This window comes from Pongo abelii, chromosome Y (genome assembly GCF_028885655.2).
Source record: "Pongo abelii isolate AG06213 chromosome Y, NHGRI_mPonAbe1-v2.0_pri, whole genome shotgun sequence".
NCBI lineage: Eukaryota > Metazoa > Chordata > Mammalia > Primates > Hominidae > Pongo > Pongo abelii.
In genome coordinates, this window is record NC_072009.2 from 3,995,188 (window position 1) to 4,016,684 (window position 21,497).

Below are 21,497 nucleotides of genomic sequence, written 5' to 3' on the forward strand. Positions count from 1 at the left end.
TACTGTGAGAATTACAAAAATGTGACACAAGACACAAAATGACCACGTACTATTGAAAAAATAGTGCTGATAAGACTTGCTGGACGCAGGGTTACCATAAGCCTTCAATTTGTATAAAACACAATATCTGCAAAGGAGCAGATACTGAAGTAGAGCACAATAAAGCCAGGCTTATCTATCTATCTATCTATCTATTTATCTATCTATCTATGAATGAGATCACACCATGACCTCCAATTTTAGTTCAGTTCCACAACCTTCTTTTTGTTTATTTTCTCTTTCCTTATAAGAAAGTTTTGTCTCCAGGAGTGAGAAACCTGGCCGAGTATTATTCTTTAATATATTTACTTGTTTGATTAATCCTATAGTTACCAATTATTTATCTTCTCTACCAACCTTTTCCTTGCCTAGATAACCTCCTCTTCACTTAGCTCAGGCTTCAGCCTCTAATGCCAGGCTGCCATTCAACATACAATTTAAGCAGAGTACCACTAGAAATAAGAGTGACTGACTTTGTGCATAATTTGGATGGCCCAGGTAGATGCCTCAGTGTGACTAGCTCCTGTTTTGGAAGATATTAAGTATGCACAAAATGAAAAGAGAAATTGTTGGCTTAACAGCATTGAGATAAAGCAGGTGACTGAAAGAATATTCTGAAACAGAGGGACTGCCATATAGGTGGAACATAAAAAGCATCAGCAGGTGATATGGGCTGAGAGCATTGCAAGGATGGGAATAGGTGTTCCCTTTTAATTTCTTAAGGTAGAGCTGAAAGCTTTTATGTGTGTAGCACTCAAGCTAATGGTTTCTTTCTTTCTATCTGAAAGTTATACTTCTACTCTCTGGCTCTTCTTGCCTAGGAGGGATCCCATCTGCCAAGCTTAGCTTTCACATCATACTAACATTGTGACCCTCTTTGCCAATTGGAAATGGGCTAATTGGTGTTACAGAAATGTTTTGTTATACAACAAGCAAGCTTATTTGTCCAGTGCAGTTACTGAGTTTTGCTTGGTTTCTTCTGTTCTGCATGGTCGCCCCTGTCCACTGAATCCTTTTTTTCTTCTATTAAAATATAACCAACTTTTAACATTGTAATAGTTTTAAAGTCATCATGAATAATACAGAGTGCTTCCATATACACTTCCAGATTCAGCAACTGTTAAAATGTTGTTACACCTGCTGTATCACTTTTCTCCATATAATTCTTCTAACATTTGGAGAGGAAGTTACACTTGACCTATGTCTTTTTACCTAACTGTCTCAGTGTGTTTCCTTAGAACAAGAACATTCTCTTATATAACCACAGAAGAATTTATCAATATCAGGAATTACAACACCTTTGATGACGTTGACATTGTTGAAAAAGACCAGTTTTGTACAGTATTTCTCAAATTGGGCTTGCATGCCTTCTGACTATTACCATTGGGCAATTCACTTTTTAAAAGAAACTGGAAAAGTTACCATACAGTTTATCATCTTAACCATTTTAAATTGTATAGTTCATTAGTGATAAGTGTTTTCACATTGTTTTGCAACCAATCTCCAGAATTTTTTTCTTCTTACAAAGCTGAAACTCAGTACCCACTAAAAACAACTCTTGTATTTCTTCCTGCTCCCGTACCCTCACAGTCATCTTTCTACTTTCTCTTTCTGAGTTTTACTACTCTCCATAGCCCATGCAAGTGAAATAATACGTATTTTTCTTTTTGTGACCAGCTTGTTTCACGCAGTAACGTCCTCAGAGTTCATCATGTTTTAGCATGTGGCAGAATTATTTTGTTTTCAAGGCTGAATAATATAGTACGGTTTGTGTATACTAGATTTTGTTGATCCCCTCATCTGTTGATGGACAGTTAGGTTGTTTTCAGCTTTTGACTACTATGAACAATACTTCTTTGAATATTTGTGTAGAAGTTTTGTTGGGGGCTTATGTTTGCATTCTCTGGGTTGTATATCTGGGACTCAAATGGCTGGATGACAGTAAGTCTATGTTTAACTTATTGGAAGCTACCAAGTTTTTCCAAAGTGGCTGTACCACTTTACAATCCTCCCAGTAAGGTAGGAGTGTTACAGTTTCTCCTCGTCTTCACCAATACTACTTAAATGTTTTTTTTATTTGGTTATCCATTCTACTGATGTTGAAGTGGGATGTTAATATGGCTTTTGTTTGCATTTCTTTGATGGCTAATGATGCTGAGTAATTTTTCATTTGCTTTCTAGCCATTTATCTATTTTTGAAGAAATGTCTGTTAACATCCTTTGCTCATTTTTAATTCATAATTTGTCATTTTATTGTTCAATTATATGTGGTCAATGCTTGTATTTCCATTTTTTGGTTTTGGTTTTTTTTTTTCCTTTCTGTCTCCAGTGGATGAAGGAGGATATATTGATTTGAAGTCTCTGGATAGGAAACCCTTCCCTTCATATTTTGTGTTGGCAGTTAAGGAGTCCTGATTGATCATTAATCAGTCAGTCCAGTTCTAGTTATATATTGTAACATTTGATCTCAGCTTAATGAGATTTGTGGATATAATTTTTATTTATTTAAGATAATACTCTTCAAAATGGCAAATGTGAAACATTAATAACACATGAGTTACATTTTATTTTAGTCTGTGTCTTTTTCCTTTGCAGATAGAACAGCTGTAGAAAAATTACGAGCTGTTTGTTTGGACCATGTAAAACTTGGAGAAGGCAAACTTAGTCCACCACTTGACTCTCTTTTCTTTGGTCCTTCTGCCTCCCAAGTTCTATACCTAACAGAGGTTGGTTTTTGCCTTGCAAAAATATAATTTTTACATTATACGGTAATGTGAAGAACACTGATAAGACTGTAAAGAAAGTTTTTTAAATAGTCAAGAATTTCTTAGCAATGATCAGAGGAGAAATAGATGTTACTAAGTTATTTTTTTAAATCCCTTTTAATATAGTCTCCTTTTTTTTTTTTTTATTCCAGGTAGTTTATGCCTTGTTAATGCCTGCTGGTGCGCCTCTAACTGATGGGTCCTCTGACTTTCAAGTTCACTTCCTGAAAAGTGGTGGCTTACGCCTTGTACTGAGTATGCTAATAAGAAATAACTTCTTGCCAAATACAGATACGGAAACTCGAAGGGGTGCTTATTTAAATGCTCTTAAAATAGCCAAACTGTTGTTAACTGCGATTGGCTATGGCCATGTTCGAGCTGTAGCGGAAGCTTGTCAGCCAGTTGTAGATGGTACAGACCCCATAACACCGGTAATAAATGTTAAGAAACTTTTAAAAATATTTAGTCCTTACTATTTAATAAATATAAACTCTGTGTCTTTTAAGTAGATGATGGAACTAATTCAACAGATAGCATATTATCTTAGGGTTTTTTTTCTATTAAGTTGTATTTGTATTAAAAATGTAAAGATTGACTATTGCCTATCCTACTTTGAGTGAACTTCCCAGTCTCTTTAAATCCTTTTTTACTTTCAGTTGTTTAGAGTGTAATGAAAACTTCACCTGAATCTTTTGTTAAATCATACCAGAAAGATACATAAAGACAGTTCGTCATAAAGAATATATAATTGCCATGCAGCAAACCTCTCTTCCCACCACAACTATGAGTCTTTCTGCTTTCTTGTTAGCCTTGAGCAGCATCACCAACAGTTCTCAAGAAGTGCTTAGATTGGATGCAAAATATGACTTCAGTTCTAACTAAAATTGAGTTCACTTACTTATGTTTTGAAGGATGGTTTTACTAATCACTGCTTGAAGATAAAATGGTTCAGGGATACAGATTATTATGTTTAGATATGTGTGAGGTGTTAATTAAGGAAATTTGGATAGTGACTGGATTATCTGTATATTCTAGATTGATTAATTTTATTTTGAGTATGAGTCATGCTGTCATTATTGACCTAAGATAAAATGTCTGAGATTTGCTTCAAAACAATTCTGGGGTGGTATAATTCTGGGTTTGTTTCTTGGGGAGTCAGTGAAACAAGTTTAAACTTTTGTTAATAATTATTGAAGCTAGATAATGGGTATTTGAGGATTTATTATATTCTTTTCTCTGCTTTTATATATTTTTTGAAATGTTTCATTCAAAAAAAGGACAAAAAGAAGAAAGTGGTCTTGTACATGTCAATTTAGATATTAATTTACAAAGCTCTGTCTGCATCCTGAGTAAGTTTTATTGCTTTATATTGTGGGCTTCATGCATATTTACATAAAAAGAGGTAGGGTTCTTATTATGGTCCTTGTATGGGAGTTTACTGAAATAGAAACAAGATATTTTTTGTATCTTTTTACATATTTCTTTCTGTATGCATGTTTAAGAAGTGTGCTACCAAAGGACACAGAGATACATAATAATCTCTAATCATATTCTAGTAAGGAGCTTAAGGAAAATTAGTCTTTAAAATATGTTTAATGTACAACTGTCTACAATACGTACAAGAGGGTTACATTTTGAGAAACTGGAAAACACAAAGAAAATTCTGAGGGGGTTCCTCTCGTAGATTTAAAAGCTTTTTATACTATTAAGTAAGATGTAGTACTTTCTGCACATTGCACGCTTATTAATCCTTAATTACTATAATTACTTTCCATGGAGAAGTTTTGACTAGAGAATATTTGGTTCTGCCAGTATTGAGTAAACACAGTTATTTTTGCACTTTGGGGCACTCCTAATCCTTCTTTTGCTACTGAGTTGAGTTGGAGAGTTAATATACCACCAGTAATGGTAACAAGACAATTTTGGTGTAAGAACAAGTGACACAAGGCTTTGCTGACATGAAAAACTCTAGATTAGCAAAATTCAATTTGCAGTTTTAAAGCATTGTGTAACTTTCTATTCAACAAATAATTGATATTATGTATCTGCTTAATATCTAGTATAAAACAGATATTGCTAGAGATGCATGTAGACCTCACATAATTTGTAAATTTATTGGATAATAATGGTCAAAATATATTGAGCTGTTTCTTGTATGCCAGTCACTGTTTCATCTCCTTTAATCACGAAGATAGCTATATTTGTTGAGCCTCTGCTATTACTTTCTATTTAGTAAGTGAAAATTGAGACCTGGAGCCATGAAGTAGCTTGGTCCAAAATGATAACCGTCAGCTGAGATTTTTTTTTTTTTTTTTTTTTTTGAGACGGAGTCTTGCTCTGTCGCCCAGGCTGGAGTGCAGTGGTGCCATCTTGGCTCACTGCAAGCTCCGCCTCTTGGGTTCAAGTGATTCTCCTGCCTCAGCCTCCCAGGTAGCTGGTACTACCGGCGCGTGCCACCAAACCTGGCTAATTTTTGTATTTTCACTAGAGACAGGGGTTTCACCATGTTGGGCAGGCTGGTCTCAAACTCCTAACCTCAGGTGATCCGCCCACCTCGGCCTTCCAAAGTGCTGGGATTATAGGCGTGAGCCACCACGCCCGGCCAGCTGAAATTTTTAATTCCGTGAGGCCGCTGACTTGGAAATTATATTTTTACCACCTTTGCAATACTAGTTTTTTTGTGTGTGAAATTTTGTATAGTATCACTTGGCAAATCGTTTGTGAAAACTTTATTGAAAAATGAAAATAATATGTACATAACATAAGTTTTAAAATTCATTGGTTGAAGTTGGAAACAGTGGCTGGAAGTATTTGATTTGTTCAGTCTTAATGCTTTGACCGCCTGACAATTGCAGTTAACATCTCCCCCAGACTCTCAAATCTCTTAAAATATCTATTTTAATATGATTTTAAACCTTTTTTAAACTTTAGGCCAGGTGCGGTGGCTCATGCCTTTAATCCCAGCATTTTGGGAGGCCTAGGGGGGAAGATCACTTGAGGTCAAGAGTCCGAGACTAGCCTGGTCAGCATGGCAAAACCCTGTCTCTCCTAAAAATACAAAAATTAGCCAAGTGTGGTGATGTGTACCTGTAATCCCAGCTACTAGGGAGGCTGAGGCAAGAGAATCGCTTGAACCCAGGAGGGAGAGGTTGTAGTGAGTCAAGATTTCACCACTGCACTCCAACCTGGGCGACAGAGTGAGACTCCGTCTCAAATTTTAAAAAAATAAAATAAAACTTTACTGTGTAAATAACAGCGGTAGAGAAGATGATAGGTTAAGCTGTGAGAAACTTTAGCCTGTCTGTGAAATGAGCATTAGAATGCAGGTGGCATAATCAGCGTTGGGCAAAATAAGGAGCATCCTAAAGACTAAGTTTGTAGATTTTAAAGGACTGTTTACTGGTATCCCTAGTTCTCCATTGTATTATGGTGGGCCTAGTCACCTGTGGCAAAGGGGGACCAGGAGAAGTTTCTACCCAGAGACATGTTGTATCATTTATCCCCTGCAAATGAGCCCAAGTGCAGAAATAATAATAGAATTCATCTCAAATTGGAGTTTCCAGGGTGTTACTACGTGTGTAGTTTATTTCACTTTGAGTAATATTTAATATTCAAGGTATGGTAATTCCACATTTTGTTAATCCGTTTGTTGATGGGCATTTGGATTATTTCTAGTTTTGGCTGATGGGAGTAAAACTGTTAGGAAACTCATCAACATATCGTAGAGCTTCTGTGGATATATGGTTTTATATCTCTAGGGTAAACACCTCCGCACCTCTATCACTTTGAAAGAAAGCTCCATAATGTTGGCAATGCGAAATAATTTTTATGCAAACCCCCATAAACTCTACAGGGGATAAGTGAAGGAATAACATGCTGAGGAAGTGGTGGTGGATGAGTAGTACGAATTTTTTTAATGTAAAAATTTTAGGGATTATGGAATATACGGTTTTTTATTTGACGTAAAATGATTCACTTTTTTCAGATTAACCAGGTTACTCATGATCAAGTAGTGGTGCTACAAAGTGCCCTTCAGAGCATTCCTAATCCCTCATCTGAGTGCATACTTAGAAATGAGTCCATACTTCTTGCTCAGCAAATATCTAATGAGGTTAGTATGAAACTTTGACAGTTCTGGGATCTTGAATGATCTGTACTTAACACATAAATAAATTAAGCTATGAGAATTTGAGGCTAAATATTATAGACCCAAAACACTTTACTCTCTATCTCAATTTATTTAAAATTTCATAAAGTTATGTTTGACCTGATAGCTACTGATAATATTAATATTAGAGCTTTAGAAATTTTGAAATTTTTAAGTAAGCTTTTTGAGTTATAATTTACATTGCTCAAACTAGATCAAATAAGTTTTGGTATATGTTTAAACTGCTCACACAAGCAAGGAATAGGACGTTTATAATGGCTCCAGAAGTTTTCTTGTGATGTTTATTCTCTTAAATGTTACATAAATAGAATCATATACATTGTACTCTTCTGGGTCTGGCTTGTATCTATCAGCAAAATTTTGAAAGTTATTCATGTTGTTATATATGTGTGTAGTTTATTTCACTTTGGGTAGTAGTTCATGTATGGTTACTCCACATGTTGCTAATTCATTCGTGTGTTGATGGACATTTGGATTATTCACAAAAGTCTAGTTTTGACTGTTGTGAATAAAATTTTTAGGAAACTCATCAAGTCATAATGCTTCTGTGGACATATGTTTTTATATCTCTTGGGTGAACACCTCTGCATAGTATAGCTAAGTAATTTGACTGTTTTTATTTTTAAAATTTTATGAAAAATAGGATAAAGCCATATCAGACTTGAACCTGAAGCATACTTGGTGCGTATTGCTGTATCTTCCCTTCATATGGGAAGCCATATTTTTTGTCTTAGTGTTAAGATATTAAAAAAATGGGAACAAGGGAACTGTGGTCCTTAAAGGCAAGTCTGATGCATGTTTACTTTTACTTCCATTTCCACTTCTTTCACTAAGAGAAATATTTTGTTTTCCTGATTATTCACTTTAATGTTCTGTCAGCACTTTTAATAATTTATTTCTTTTCTGCAGGCTTCAAGATATATGCCTGATATTTGTGTAATTAGAGCTATACAGAAAATTATCTGGGCATCAGCATGTGGGGCATTAGGACTAGTATTTAGCCCAAATGAAGAAATAACTAAAATTTATCAGATGGTAAGAATTATTACAGAAATATATTTTTAAGAAAATGTTGCATCATTGTACGTTATTAAATTTACATCATTTCTGTCACCTTATAGACCAAGTCGCTTGTATCTAATGGTTTAAAATTAATTGCTACCTGTAAATAAAATGAGAATATATAGTTTTATTTTGGAAATAAAATACTCTAGAAGCCTGCCATGAGGGAGCTTTCTTTTCCTACTTTTTTAAAAAGACTTCTCATTGACTCAAATATAGTTATACCGTAATGAATCCACCTCTCCCTATTTTCTTTAGTTCTTCTTTCTTCATAATTTTGTCCTGGGTAAAGTTTTGGTAATTGTCTCTTTGGGAATTATGGCATTTAAATTTTACCTGACATCGGGCACAGTGGCTCACGCCTGTTAGTCCCAGCACTCTAGGAGGCTGAGGTGGGTGGATCGCCTGAGGTCAGGAGTTCGAAACCAGCCTGGTCAACATGGTGAAACCACATCTCTGCGGCAGGTGGGCAGCGGAGGAAGGGGGCAAATTAGCTGCACGTAGTGGCGTATGCCTGTAATCCCAACTACATGGGTGGCTGAGGCATGAGAATCACTTGAACCCGGGAGGCAGAGGTTGCAGTGAGTGGAAATCCTCTGCGCTCAAGCCTGGGTGACAGCACAAGACTCTGTCTCGATCAATCAATCAATCAATTTTACTTGGTTCGTTTAGAACACTCAAAAGCAGGAAGAGTGTCTAACATTTAGGTATTATTACCAGCCTTCTGGTACATTAAGCAGGCTATTTATAGAAATAAGACTGTTTAGCTCTTTGACGTCTATGCTATTTACCTACCCATATAGAACCCTGATGGTCTCCATTAAAATATACATTAGTGTATTTAAATATACATTAGTATAGTTAAAATGAGAAAGTGTGTCATGGCATTATACAACTTCCATTTTAGGAATAGCTGAATGGTTATTCTGTTCCAAACATACAAGTCTTAGTTACATTTTGATGGATAGTGGCAGATTAAAAATTATTAGCTACCTAGTTGGTTATATTTTAGGTTGCAGAAGTCTTCCATAGGCTTCCTGAATATTTGTATTATGATCAGTTTTTGAATGAAATGACTTGTATGTAGGCTGTACAATAGAACTACTCAATGACCCAAACTGCAGTGCCAAAGTGATTGTGTAGTAGCAGTTGTGATTGAAGCAGATCAGTCACATCCAGAAGAACATCAGAAGTGAGGAGTACCTATCACTGAATGTGCTTCTTAAATCCCACTTGGAGTATATCCCAAAGAGCCTCTCTAGCTACAAGTGAAGAGTCTGAGGCTGCATCGTCTTTACCAAGTAGGCAATTGTAAATGTTAACTAGAGGGTTTGTGAATTTCTTCTTGAATATGTCTCTAGGTAACTTGCTCCTGATTCTAATTTTGCAGACCACCAATGGAAGCAATGAGCTTGAGGTGGAAGATGAACAAGTTTGCTGTGAAGCACTGGAAGTGATGACCTTATGTTTTGCTTTGCTTCCGACAGCGTTGGATGCACTTAGTAAAGAAAAAGCCTGGCAGACCTTCATCATTGACTTATTATTACACTGTCCAAGCAAGTATGTGATTTTTATATGTAATTTGAAGGGAGGCTTCCCTTACCGTTCCAAGCAGAAATGAATGACTTGTGAAGAAAATTTTTTTCCAGAAGTGAAGGAAGGAATCCTTTTACTTGCCCATGTAATACCTTGAAGTGTAGAAGAATTTTTTTAAAAACGTGTTCCAGTTAACCTAAACTTTTGTCTCTGCAAGATGCCAGCATTGATTTTTTTTCTTTTACATTTTTTTATTGTGGTATAACAGGTAATTATATACATAACACAAAATTAGCCATTTTAACCTCTTTTTTAAGTTAGCTTTGTTCAGTGGCATTAATTGCACAATATTGTGTAGTTATGACTGGTGTATATTGAATGATTGCAGTATTGTGCAGTCACTCCTGCTTTATCTCAAAAATATTTTATCACCCTCAAAATATTTTATCACCCTTAACAAATTCTACCCTCCAATCTCTGGTAACTTAAAATATTCATTTAGTTTCTATGCATTTCCTATTTTAGGTACCTCATGTAAGTGAAATCACATAAATTTGTGCCTTTGTGTCTAGCTTGTTAGCTTAGCATAATGTTTTAAAGGTCATCTATGTTGTAGCATGGTCAGAACTTGATTCATTTTCAGGGGATACTCTCTTGTATGTGTATACTAGATGTTGTTTATACATTGGTCTGTTGATAGACACCTGGGTTATTTCTACCATTTAGCTATTGATTACTGTTATTGTGAATATTACTATGAGCACAGATCTCTGAGTTTCTATTCTCAGAGCTATTGAGTATATTTGTAGAAATGGATATGCTGGGTCATAGGGTAAGTCATGTTTAACTTTTTGAAGATCTGCTGAACTTTTTTAACATTGGCTTCACCACTTGACCCTCCCAACCTCACCTTACACAGGCTTTAGTTTCTCCAAATCCTCTCCCACACTATTTTCACTTTTGTTAATGACCATCCTAATGTATGTAAGATGTAACCTCATTGTGGTTTGTATTTACATTTTCCTCGTGACTAATGTAGTGATATTGAGTATCGGCTCTTGTGATATTACTGGCCACTTGTATATCTGCTTTAGAGAAATGTATATTCCAGTTTTTATAGCATTATTGAATTTGATTATTTTTTGTAGTGAGTTTCTGTATATATTCTGGATATTAATTCCTTAACAGACCAATGATTTACAAACATTTTCTCCTATTCTTCAGGATTTATTTCCACTCTATTGATAATGTTATTTTATGCACAGAAGTTTTTAATTTTCATGAAGTTTAATTTATTTCTTTTTTGGTTGTCTGTGGTTCCATCATCCTCAATATAGAAATCATTGGCAAATCCAGAGCAAAAGCTATTTTCTCCTACATTGTTTTCTAAGAATTTTTTATTTTTATAGTTCTTAATTTTAGATCTTTCATCCAATTGGAGTTGATTTTTGTGAATGGTGTGAAACTAAGTGTCCAACTCCATTCTTTTGAATGTGGATATCCAGCTTTCCCATCATTATGAACAGAGTGGTCTTACCCCATTGAGTGGTCTTGGCACCTTGTTGAAAATACAACGAATTGTTTCTAGGCTCTAAATTATATTCCTTTGGTCTATATGCCTGTCCTTGGGCCAATACCACACTCCTGATTACTTTAGTTTTGTAGTACATCAGGGAATATAAGTCCTTCAACTTTGTTGGGGTTTTTGGTTTGTTTGTGTTTTGGTTTTGCATAGGTTTTTATTTGTTTTTGAGGGTATTTGGAACTTCTGGGTTCTATAAAAATCCATATAAATTTTAAGTTGGAGATTGCATTGAATCTCTCTCAAAAGAGTGATTGCCTGTTAACAGTATTAAGTCTTCCAAGACATGAACATGAGATGTCTTTTCATTTACTTAGATTCTGTTTAGTTCTTCAACACTCTTATTTCTTCTCTGCTAAATTATTTCTAAATACTGTAGTGCTAAGTCTTTTTGCTGCTCTTGTGGATGGAATTGTTTTCTTAATTTCCTTTTGGGATATTCATTGCTAGTATATCAAAATGTAACTAATTTTTTTATATTGATTTTATTCATCCTGCAATTTTGTTAAATTCCTTTATGAATTAAAGGTTTTTTTACAGTAAGATCATGTCACTTGCAAATAACATAGTTTTACTTCTTTCTTTCCTTTTTGGACCAAATCTATCTCTTCCCTTTTTTGCCTGTATGCTCTACTGACTTGATTAGTAGTAGTAAGAGCAGGCATACTTATCTTGTTCCTAATTTAGGAAAAGCTTTTAGTCTTTCACGATTTAGTGATGTTGTTATTCCTGATCCAGACCCCTAGAGGGGGTTCCTGGACCTGGATCAAGTCCACAGAGTAAAGTAAGAGCAAGTTTATAGAGAATTAAGGAACCAAAAGCATGGCTACTCCATAGGCAGAGCAGCTCTGAGAGTTGCTAGTTGGTTATTTTTGTGGTGATTTCTTGATTACATGTGAAACAAGGTTTATTTATGCTAAACAAGGGGATTATTCATGGGTTTTCTGGGAAAGGGGTGGGAATCTGCTGCTCCCCACTCCCAACCCACCTGACGGTTTCTCCCTTTTTTGAACTATATAGGATAAAGTCTGGATGGTGCCCACGGTATTTTTAAAGTGATATGACGCTCGTGGGAATGTCTTTTCGCAAATTAATGCATTATATTTAGTGTACGATGAGCCAGCTTCTTTACTGCATCCTGTTTTATTAGCAGGGTCTTTCTGACCTGCATTTTGTGTGGACTTCCTGTGGGAGTCACTCTGGTTCTAATACCTGTGACGGTGTTAGCTATTAGTTTTTCATATATGGCCTTTATGCTGTTGAGAAACTTCTCCTGTATTCCTAGTTTTCAATTTTATTCCTGTATTCCTAGTTTCAGTTTTATTATGAAAAGATGTTTACACTAGTTTGGATAATTTTTTTGAATCAATTGAGATAGCCTTGTTATTTTCTTTATTGTATTTCTGATGATATTGTTACTGGAAAACGTTCCTGATCCAGATCCAAAGAGAGGACTCTTAGGTCTCATGTAAGAAAGAATTCAGGGCGAGCCCATAAAGTAAAGGCAAGTTTATTAAGAAAGTAGAGGAATAGGTTGGGCGCAGTGGCTCACACCTGTAATCCTAGCACTGTGGGAGGCCAAGGCAGGTGGATCACCTGAGGTCAGGAGTTCAAGACCAGCTTGACCCACCTGGTGAAACCCCATCTCTAGTAAAATAGAAAAATTAGCCAGGCATGATGGCAGGTGCCTGTAATCCCAGCTACTTGGGAGGCTGAGACGGGAGATTGCTGGAAACCTGGGAAATGGTGGTTGCCGTTAGCCGAGATTGCACCACTGCACTCCAGCCTGGGCCGCTAAGTGAGACTCCATCAGGAAGGGGTGGGGGAGGGGCAGGGGAAAAGACAGTAGAGGAAAAAAAATGGCTACTCCATAAGCAGAGCAGCCCTGAGGGCTGCTGTTTACCCATTTATATGGTTATTTGTTGATTATATGCAAAACAAGGGTTGGGTTATTCATGCTTTCCATTTTTATACCATATAGGGTAAACTTCCTGACATTGCCATGGCATTTGTAAACTGTCATGGCGCTGGTGAGACTGCAGCAGTGAGGACACCAGGAGTCACTCTCATTGCCGTTTTGGTTTTGGTGAAGTTTAGCTGGCTTTCTTACTGCAACCTGTTTCATCAGCAAGATCTTTATGATCTGTATCTTGTGCCAACCTCTGTCTCGTCCTTTGACTTAGAATGCCTGACCCTCTGGGAATGCAGCCCAGTAGATCTCAGCCTTATTTTACCTAGCCCCTATTCAAGATGGAATTGGTCTGGTTCAGAGGCTTCTGACAATATATTAGAAATCAATTCTTATGTTTAAACACACTTAAATTCTTCATAAATCCCACACTTCATCGTGGTACCTTGTACTTTTGATATGCTGCTGGATTTGTTGCTAGTATTTTATTGAGGATTTTTGCATGTATATTGTTGTCAATGAAAAGAATCAAACTCTGTAGAATATTTGAAGAGATTTATTCTGAGCCAAATATGAGTGCCCATGGCCCATGACACAGCCCTCAGGAGGTCCTAAGAACATGTGCCCAAGGTGGTCGGGGTGCAGCTTGGTTTTATACATTTTAGGCAGGCATGAGACATCAGTCAGATACATTTACAAAATACACTGGTTGGTCCAGAAATGTGGGACAACTCAAAAGCGGGTGACGGGGGCTTCCAGGCTATCGGTAAATTTAAACATTTTCTGGTTGACAGTTGGCTTTATTCAAAGACCTGGGATCATAGAAAGCACATGTTCAGGTTAAGATAAAAGATTGTGGAGATCAAGGTTCTTGTGAAGTCTTTTTATAGTGACTGCCCTTAGAGACAATAAATGACAAATGTTTCCTATTCAGTTCTTGAAAAGGTGCTAGACCTTCAGTTAATAATCTCTTTAGGATTGACAGGGCTTGGAAGAAAAACACTTAGCTATGTTAATAGAGATTCTTTACAGATGCAAATTTTCTCCCACGAAGGAAAGCTTTGTAGAGCTGTTTGAAGATATGGCTAAGAAACATGTTTTGGGGTAAAATATTTTGATTTTCTTCCTTGTATCATAATGTTATGCCAGAGTCAGACTGAAAAGAAAGTCACAATATATAGGGTTAAATAAAAGCCATCTGATGAGGATTTGTGATTTGTAGGGAATGACTCCCCAGACCCCTTAGACAGGAATTTGGGCAACATAAAAAAATCAGATCTTAGTCCTCATTGTTAAAAGATATTGTGTTGGTCCCTACTTTCCCCTTCCCTCCTTCCCTTCCTTTCTCCTTCCCTTTTGCTTCCCTTCTCCTTCCCTCCCGCTTCCCCTTCCCTCCCCCTTCCCCTTCCCTCCCCCTTCCCCTTCCCTCCCCCTTCGCCTGCTTCTCTCCCTCCCTCCTTCCTTTTTTTGGAAAAAATATTTGTCTAGCTTTGTTAGGTGAATCGTATTGGTCTTACAAGTTAAGAAGTACAGGTTGAGTATCCTTTACTTGAAATGCTTGGGACTTAGAAGTGTTTTGGATTTTAGAATGTTTGCATATCTTGGTGATGAGAAACCAGTCTAAACAGGAAATTCATTTATTTTTCATCTATCTTCATGAAGGTAATTTTGTATATTTAATAGTTTTGTGCATGAAACAAAGATTGTGTTAAGACTGAGGGATGGAGTTTTTCACTTGTGTCATGTCAGCCCTCAAGTTTCGGATTAGAGAACATTTCTGATTTTTATATTAGCGATGGTCAACCTGTACTGTCTTGTTTTAAAATAAATTATTTTGGAAAAGGGAAAAATTTGTTTTAATTTGAACATTTGGTAGATTTCAGCAGTTGAACACTCTAGTCCTGGTGAAACAGCTACATTGTCTGGTGTATACACCCTGGAGCTCATGGTCATGCACCAGGAAGATTTAAGACATGGACACACCCAAGGTGTTCAGGAGCGGAGGTTTAATAGACAGAAGAGGAGAGAAAAGAGAAGCAGCTATCTCTATAGAGAGAGGGGTCTCTGAGGGGAAAGCACTGGCTGGCAGCTGATGTGCTGGATTTTCTAGCCCAGTTTGAGGATGCTGTGTCTGATTTACATAGGGCTCACAGATTGGTTTGATCAGGTATGACATTTGCATAGTGTGCGAGGAAGGTTGGTTGCCCCACCCTAATTTTTTTTTTTTTTTTTTTTTTTTTTTTTTGAGAGGGCATCTTGCCCTGTCCCCCAGTCTGGCGTGTAGTGGCGTGATCTTGGTTCACTGCAACCTCCACCTTTCAGGTTCAGTTAATTCTCCTACCTCAGCCTCCTGAGTAACTGGGAATACAGGCGCATGCCACCACACCTAGCTAATTTTGTATTTTTAGTAGAAACTGGGTTTCACCATGTTGGTCAGGCTGTTATGGAACTCCTGACCTAGTGATCCTCCCGCCTCCCAAAGTTGCTGGGATTACAGGGGTGAGCCACCACATCCAGAGGCCTCACCCTAAGGTTATTTTGCATATTGGGCTGTTCCAGTTGATCAGAGCCATCTTGTCTACTCATTACTGTACACGTGGCTGGCAGAGAAGGGAAGATGGAGCTGCCATCTTGAACATGTCTAGTCCCTCGTTCCTGCCGTCCTTCACCTGTGCAAGCTCCCAGCTTGCTTGTCTATGTCTACAACTCAACTTTACAGGCCGCTCTTTGTTGGTAAATGATTTGGGGCTACTATTCATGAAAAAGAGCCTTATGGAGGACCCCCACACCCTTACTCTCTGCCTGAGTAATTTCTTCTTAACTCCTGTATTACTGGGGTTTTCTTTTTAGTAGATGTGAACTTGTGAAATGAGTTTGGTGTTTGTCCCTTTTTCTTGGAGTAGAACTTCTAAAATCTTTGGAATCGCCCAAGTGTTGTCTGTTTGTATGCTAGTGTTGACTGGAAAGAGGAAGGCATGATTATGAGAGACAGGACTAGCTGGATTTCCTAGGCAGACTAAGAATTCCTAAGTCTATCTGGGGAAGGTGACTGCACCCCCCTTTAAACATTGGGGCTTGTAACTCAGCTCACACCTGACCAGTCAGGTAATAAAGAGAACTCACTAAAATACCAATTAGGCTAAAAGCAGGAGGTAAAGAAATAGTCAAATCATCTATCACCTGAGAGCACAGTGGGGAGGGACAATGATCGGAATATAAACTCAGGCATTTGAACCAGCAGTGGCAAACTCCTTTGAGTCCCCTTCCGTTGTATAGGAGCTCTGTTTTCACTCTATTAAATAATCTCACAACTGCACATTTTTCTGGTCTGTGTTTGTTCTGGCTCGAGCTGAGCTTTCGCTCGCCTTCCACCACTGCTGAATGCCGCCATTGCAGACCCACCGTTGACTTCCACCCCTCCAGATCTGGCAGGGTATCTGCTGTGCTTCTGATCCAGGGAGGCGCCCATTGCCACTCCTGATCAGGCTAGAGGCTTGCGATTGTTCCTGCGTGGCTAAGTGCCTGGTTTGTCCTAATCGAGCTGAAAACTAGTCGCTGGGTTCCACAGTTCTTTTCTGTGACCCATGGCTTCTAACAGAGTTATAACACTCACTGCGTGGGCCAAGGTTCCATTCCTTAGAATCTGTGAAGCCAAGAACCCCAGGTCAGAGAACGGAAGGCTTGCTGCCATCTTGGGAGCAGCCTGTCACTATCTTGGGAGCTCTAAGAACAAAGATCCACCACTAACAATTAGAGAGTTGGGACGCTCAGCCCCACGGGGCAGTTTCTAGGAGGGAAGAGTGGCTGAAGGTCAAGTCGACCACCGGTGACCAGAATATTATTTAATCATGCCTATGTAATGATGTGTCCTTAGAAAACCAAGAAGACAGGCTTCAGAGAGCTTCTGCAAAGCTGAACATGTAGAGTTTCTTGGAGGGTGGTGTGCACATAAAAGCAGACATCAAGAAACTTTAATGCCAAATGTAAGATAGTTTGTTTTGTTTTCAAAGGAGTTTCTGCATTTAAGTGTGTCAAGGATTTTAACGTATTAAATAAAAATACTCCAACTGAACCTAAAAACTATACTTTATAAACATTATAACTTAGATGTTTATACAGGAACAGGAATTAAAAAATTTTAAAGAGTGTGTAAGCAAAAGCTCAGTTGTATATAAGAAAACCCAATTTCCCCTGAGGAAGAGAAAGAGCTGGAGTCCTTTAAAAAGTAACTGCCTGTTTTTCTGTGGCTAGTGAGCCTTATCTCTTCTCCTTTCCCAGGCATTGTGAAGACGCTGGTTCTCTAGCTGTGCAGCTGCAAGGTCACTAGACAGATAAATTGCAAAACATGTTTTTCCTTGAAAAGTAAGAAATGATGTAATGCATGTCTCAATTAATTGAATAACTGCCTTTGTTTCTCACTTCTGTAATGCTTCCCCATGCACAGATCTCCCCCCCACCCCAAGAAATGCTTAAAAGGTAACTTAACTCTTAGTTCATGGCTCAGTCCTTTGGATGTCAGTCTGACTGGGCCAGGGCACCTAAATAATAAATATCCTCCTGAACCCTATTGGTCTGTCTGATTCCTTACAAAATCCCGCAACAATACCTAAACGATTCCGTGATTCATTAAAACTGCACAACAAGTTTTATTCTAGAGTGATAATGGTTTCTTCATGTTAACTGGGTAAGAACGAGATGTTTAAAAACGAAGATGAATTGATATCTCAGCATGAATCCTAAGTGTATGTTTGGTTTGGGGGAATGATCATCAGTGGAATTTTTGTCAGAAATATTTATTCTAAAAAATAAGTCTTTTGATTTATAATTTTCTGTCTCTGAGGTATTTTGTATCTTCATAAAGACAAAGACAGTATCTCAGTTGTTTCTGTGTATCTATTTGAGGGAGGCTGCTTCATACCCTTTTAGACTCAGCATTCTAGGAGGAAGAAATAAGAAAAACAAACATCATTTCAGACTTTTCTGTCATCCAAAAGTAATAAAACACAATTCTGGTCTTTTATATAGCAATGGCTGTAGATGAAAATTAGAGCTTCCAAGAACAGTCTAGTGCTCACCAGTAGGCTTTTATATTTGGGTGTATATGTGCATAAAATAATGACATTTGGGCAAAGAAGCTTTGTCGTTACTTATTTTAAAGTTACAGTGCTTAAAAATGCCTTGTAATATTAAATAAGGAGCTTGGATATTTCCAGTCCTGCTTCCAAGTGTTAGCTGTGGTTGAACTTGTTTCAGGCTATGAGGCTGGATTAGGACGTCTTGTAGCTAATGATGTATTCTGCTCAGCCCAGTACTAGTGTCATGAGCAGACAGACTGACAATCAAAACTGATAGATTTTCTTCTGCACATACTTTAACACAGATTCTATCCCTTGTGCCAAGCCCCGGATTTTCTTCAGCTGTTCACACTCTCATTGGCCTGTTCCAACCCAATCTTCACATTACAGTGCACAAGGACTTTGGATTCCCCAAGCACAACAGGATTGTAGGAGACAAGCTCCTTAATTCGAACCATAACCTGAGTGAAAGGTGCAGTCCAAAACGCCTGAGAGACCAGGCATTTGGTACACGCCTCCAATTACCAAAGGTGTTGGAAGCCATGCCTTTTCATTAGCCCAAACCACATCACAAAAAACGCAGTATGGATGTGACTAGTCCAATGGCTGGGCCATTGACTGGTGAAATAATAGGCTTCTTACCCTAAATGAAAGTATTCACAAAGTTTTCGCTAGTGTCCACTCCTTTAATGCTTGCCCTTTTTCTGTCATTTCTTAAATGCTTCACAAAGAACACGAAATCAAGGCCACAGCAAAAGATGCTGTCAGCTGCACTGAGTAGCACGAGCTTGCTGTCATTGGCAGCAGCCCTATTCAGAACACCCTGAATTTCTTTCATTACTTCTGTATTTAGTGAGTTATTCTCTGTTGATCTAGTTGATAGCAGGATCTGAGTGAAGCCATCTTTCTTCCTCACCACAGTATCTCTGTATCTGTCAGCACTTCGTTAGCTTTGTGCTGAAATGCACCCTCTTGACAAAAGGCTGGTTTCTTCTGTCATCAATAAGTTTTGTTTTGTTTTGTTTTGTTTTTTTGAGATGGAGTTCTGGAATTTCACTCTTGTTTCCCAGGATGGAGTGCAATGATGCAATCTTGGCTCACTGCAATCTCTGCCTCACGGGTTCCAGCTATTCTTCTGCCTCAGCCTCCCAAGTAGTTAGGATTACAGGCATGTGCCACCATGCCCAGCTAATTTTGTATTTTTAGTAGAGACGGAGTTTCTCCATGTTGGTCAGGAGGGTCTTGAACTCCCGACCTCAGGTGATTTACCCGTCTCAGTCTCCCAAAATGCTGGGATTACAGGAGAGAGCCACCACTCCCAGCCAGTCATCAACAACCTTTCTTTTCCCACCTCTCACTCTTGGAACAGATGTTTGCATGTTTGTTGCTCCATGAGCTGTTAATGGATCGATTAATAGCAATGTACTTTCTTCCTTGTTAGCTGAGCCTGTGGCCCTGGCAGCAGTCACCGGGCCAGACATCTGAGGCATTAGTGGGTAGATCTGGGGCCTCTTCTCCATCCCGGCCTGTTCTTCCCTGGGATCTGATAAAGCTCTGCCTGGCTTCTCTGCTGCTACCTTGAGCACCACTGTGTCCTGCTGATGTGGCTCAACAGGGTCCAGTTTTTCAGGTTCCTGAAAGCCACCCACTGTGTTCCTGGTGTTACTGAGGCTCTGAGATGCAAGTGTCTTGATAGTTGAATTTACTTGCTTCATATTCTTTGGATTGGAGAGAAATGAAGCTGTGTTTCTCCCAAAGTTCTGGCTGGCAGCAGACAACTGGCTGTTTTTGGACTTGTGGTCTTTGCTAATCGCTAGCATCTTAAAAGAGCTCTTAGAAAAGTTGGTTTTGGTAGGGCTGGAGATTTCTGGCATTGTTTGAAGAAGTTCTACCTATTCTGGCCAGTGTGTTTTCTTTCTGTTTTTCAGTGTGGGATGTGTTAATATCACGAATATATTGCCCACAGTTCACGAGTTGTGGCCCTGGTTCCCAAGTGTCATCCTTGTTGTCATAGCCTTTCCACCAAACCAAATACTCTGTCTTCCCTTTCTTGTCTTGTCAACAATCGTTTCAACCTCAAACTCCTGGGAAACCATGGATGGATGGACAGGGTTGGGGCAGGTGCTGTGCCAGTGGCCAACGCTTTGTTTCAGTTGTGTCCCCACATAGCCACCACTTCTGCCTCCACTGCTCCACCGGGTGCTGGGCACATATGAGCCTCTCCCACTTTCATGGCCACTGATAGGTAAGAAGTTATGTGGAGAAACTGCCTTTGGCTCTCCACACTTACTCCCTAGTGGGCCAGCTCGGGCTTGGGGCCGTGGTCCCATGATGCAGAACTGGGCAGATGCCTCAGGTAAGAGCAGCTGGATCCCCGGCTCCTGCTCTCGGGTGTCACGCAGAAAGCGTCCTACCTGCTTGTTACTATTCCCTTTTGTGGTTGCTATGATGATTACATTTAAGAAAGTTATAACATTTTTAAAGTCAGACTAGTTTACCTTCAATAACATAAAAAAGCCCTACTCCTTAATAGCTCAGACCCCGTCATGTCAGTTATTAAGTTCTCAGAATTACACCTTGATGCATTTTATGTCCAAAAACGTAAGCTGGTGATAGTCTTTTAATATATTAGTGTTGTAAATCATGTAGAGAACAAATAGTGGAGTTGCACATTGTTAAAAGCTTTGATAGCTTTCATAATTGGCCATATATTTATCTTTACCTTAATCTTTATTTCTTCAAACAGCTGTATAGTGTCCTTTCATTTCACCCTGAAGTACTCCATAAAGCATTTCTCGAAGGGCAATCTAGTGGTGACAAACTTCTCCAGCTTTTATCTGGGAATGTCATAATTTCTCCCTCACGTTTGATGCAGTTTGTTTGGACATAAGATTTCTGTTTGACAGTTTATCCTTACAGCACTTGCAATATGTTAGCCCACTGCTTTCTGGCCTCTGAGGTGTCTGACAGATAAGAAATGCGCTGATGATTGGGAGGCCGGGGCGAGTGGATCACAATGTCAGGAGTTCGAGGCCAGCCTGGCCAACATGGTATACCCCGTCTCTACTAAGAATACAAAAATTGCCAGGCTTGGTGGCGGGCACCTGTGATCCCAGCTACTCAGGAGGCTGAGGCAGGAGAATCGCTTGAAACCGGAAGGCAGAGGTTGCAGTAAGCCAAGGTCGCACCACTGCACTCTAGCCTGAGAGAAAGAGCGTAACTCCATCTCAAAAAAAAAAAAAAAAAAAAAAAAAAAAGAAATCCTCTGATTATCAGTGTGGGTCTTTAGTTCATGACTAGTCACTTCTCTTGCTGCTTTCAAGATTCTCTTTGTCTTTGTTTTAGACAGTTTATTTAGCGT

At 38.6% G+C, this 21,497-nt stretch overlaps 1 protein-coding gene across 11 annotated transcripts in view; it reads left to right on the forward strand.

Annotated features, from left to right (window-relative positions):
* Window positions 1-21,497, forward strand: part of USP9Y (ubiquitin specific peptidase 9 Y-linked) — a 199,593-nt gene that overhangs the window by 122,439 nt on the left and 55,657 nt on the right. For all 11 annotated transcript variants that reach the window (XM_054545326.2, XM_054545328.2, XM_063721461.1 and 8 more), the window contains 5 exons: window positions 2,635-2,765; window positions 2,957-3,235; window positions 6,790-6,915; window positions 7,882-8,007; window positions 9,425-9,594. In XM_054545326.2, coding sequence (XP_054401301.1) covers window positions 2,635-2,765; window positions 2,957-3,235; window positions 6,790-6,915; window positions 7,882-8,007; window positions 9,425-9,594 — 832 coding nt within the window. The remainder of the gene's footprint in view (window positions 1-2,634; window positions 2,766-2,956; window positions 3,236-6,789; window positions 6,916-7,881; window positions 8,008-9,424; window positions 9,595-21,497) is intronic.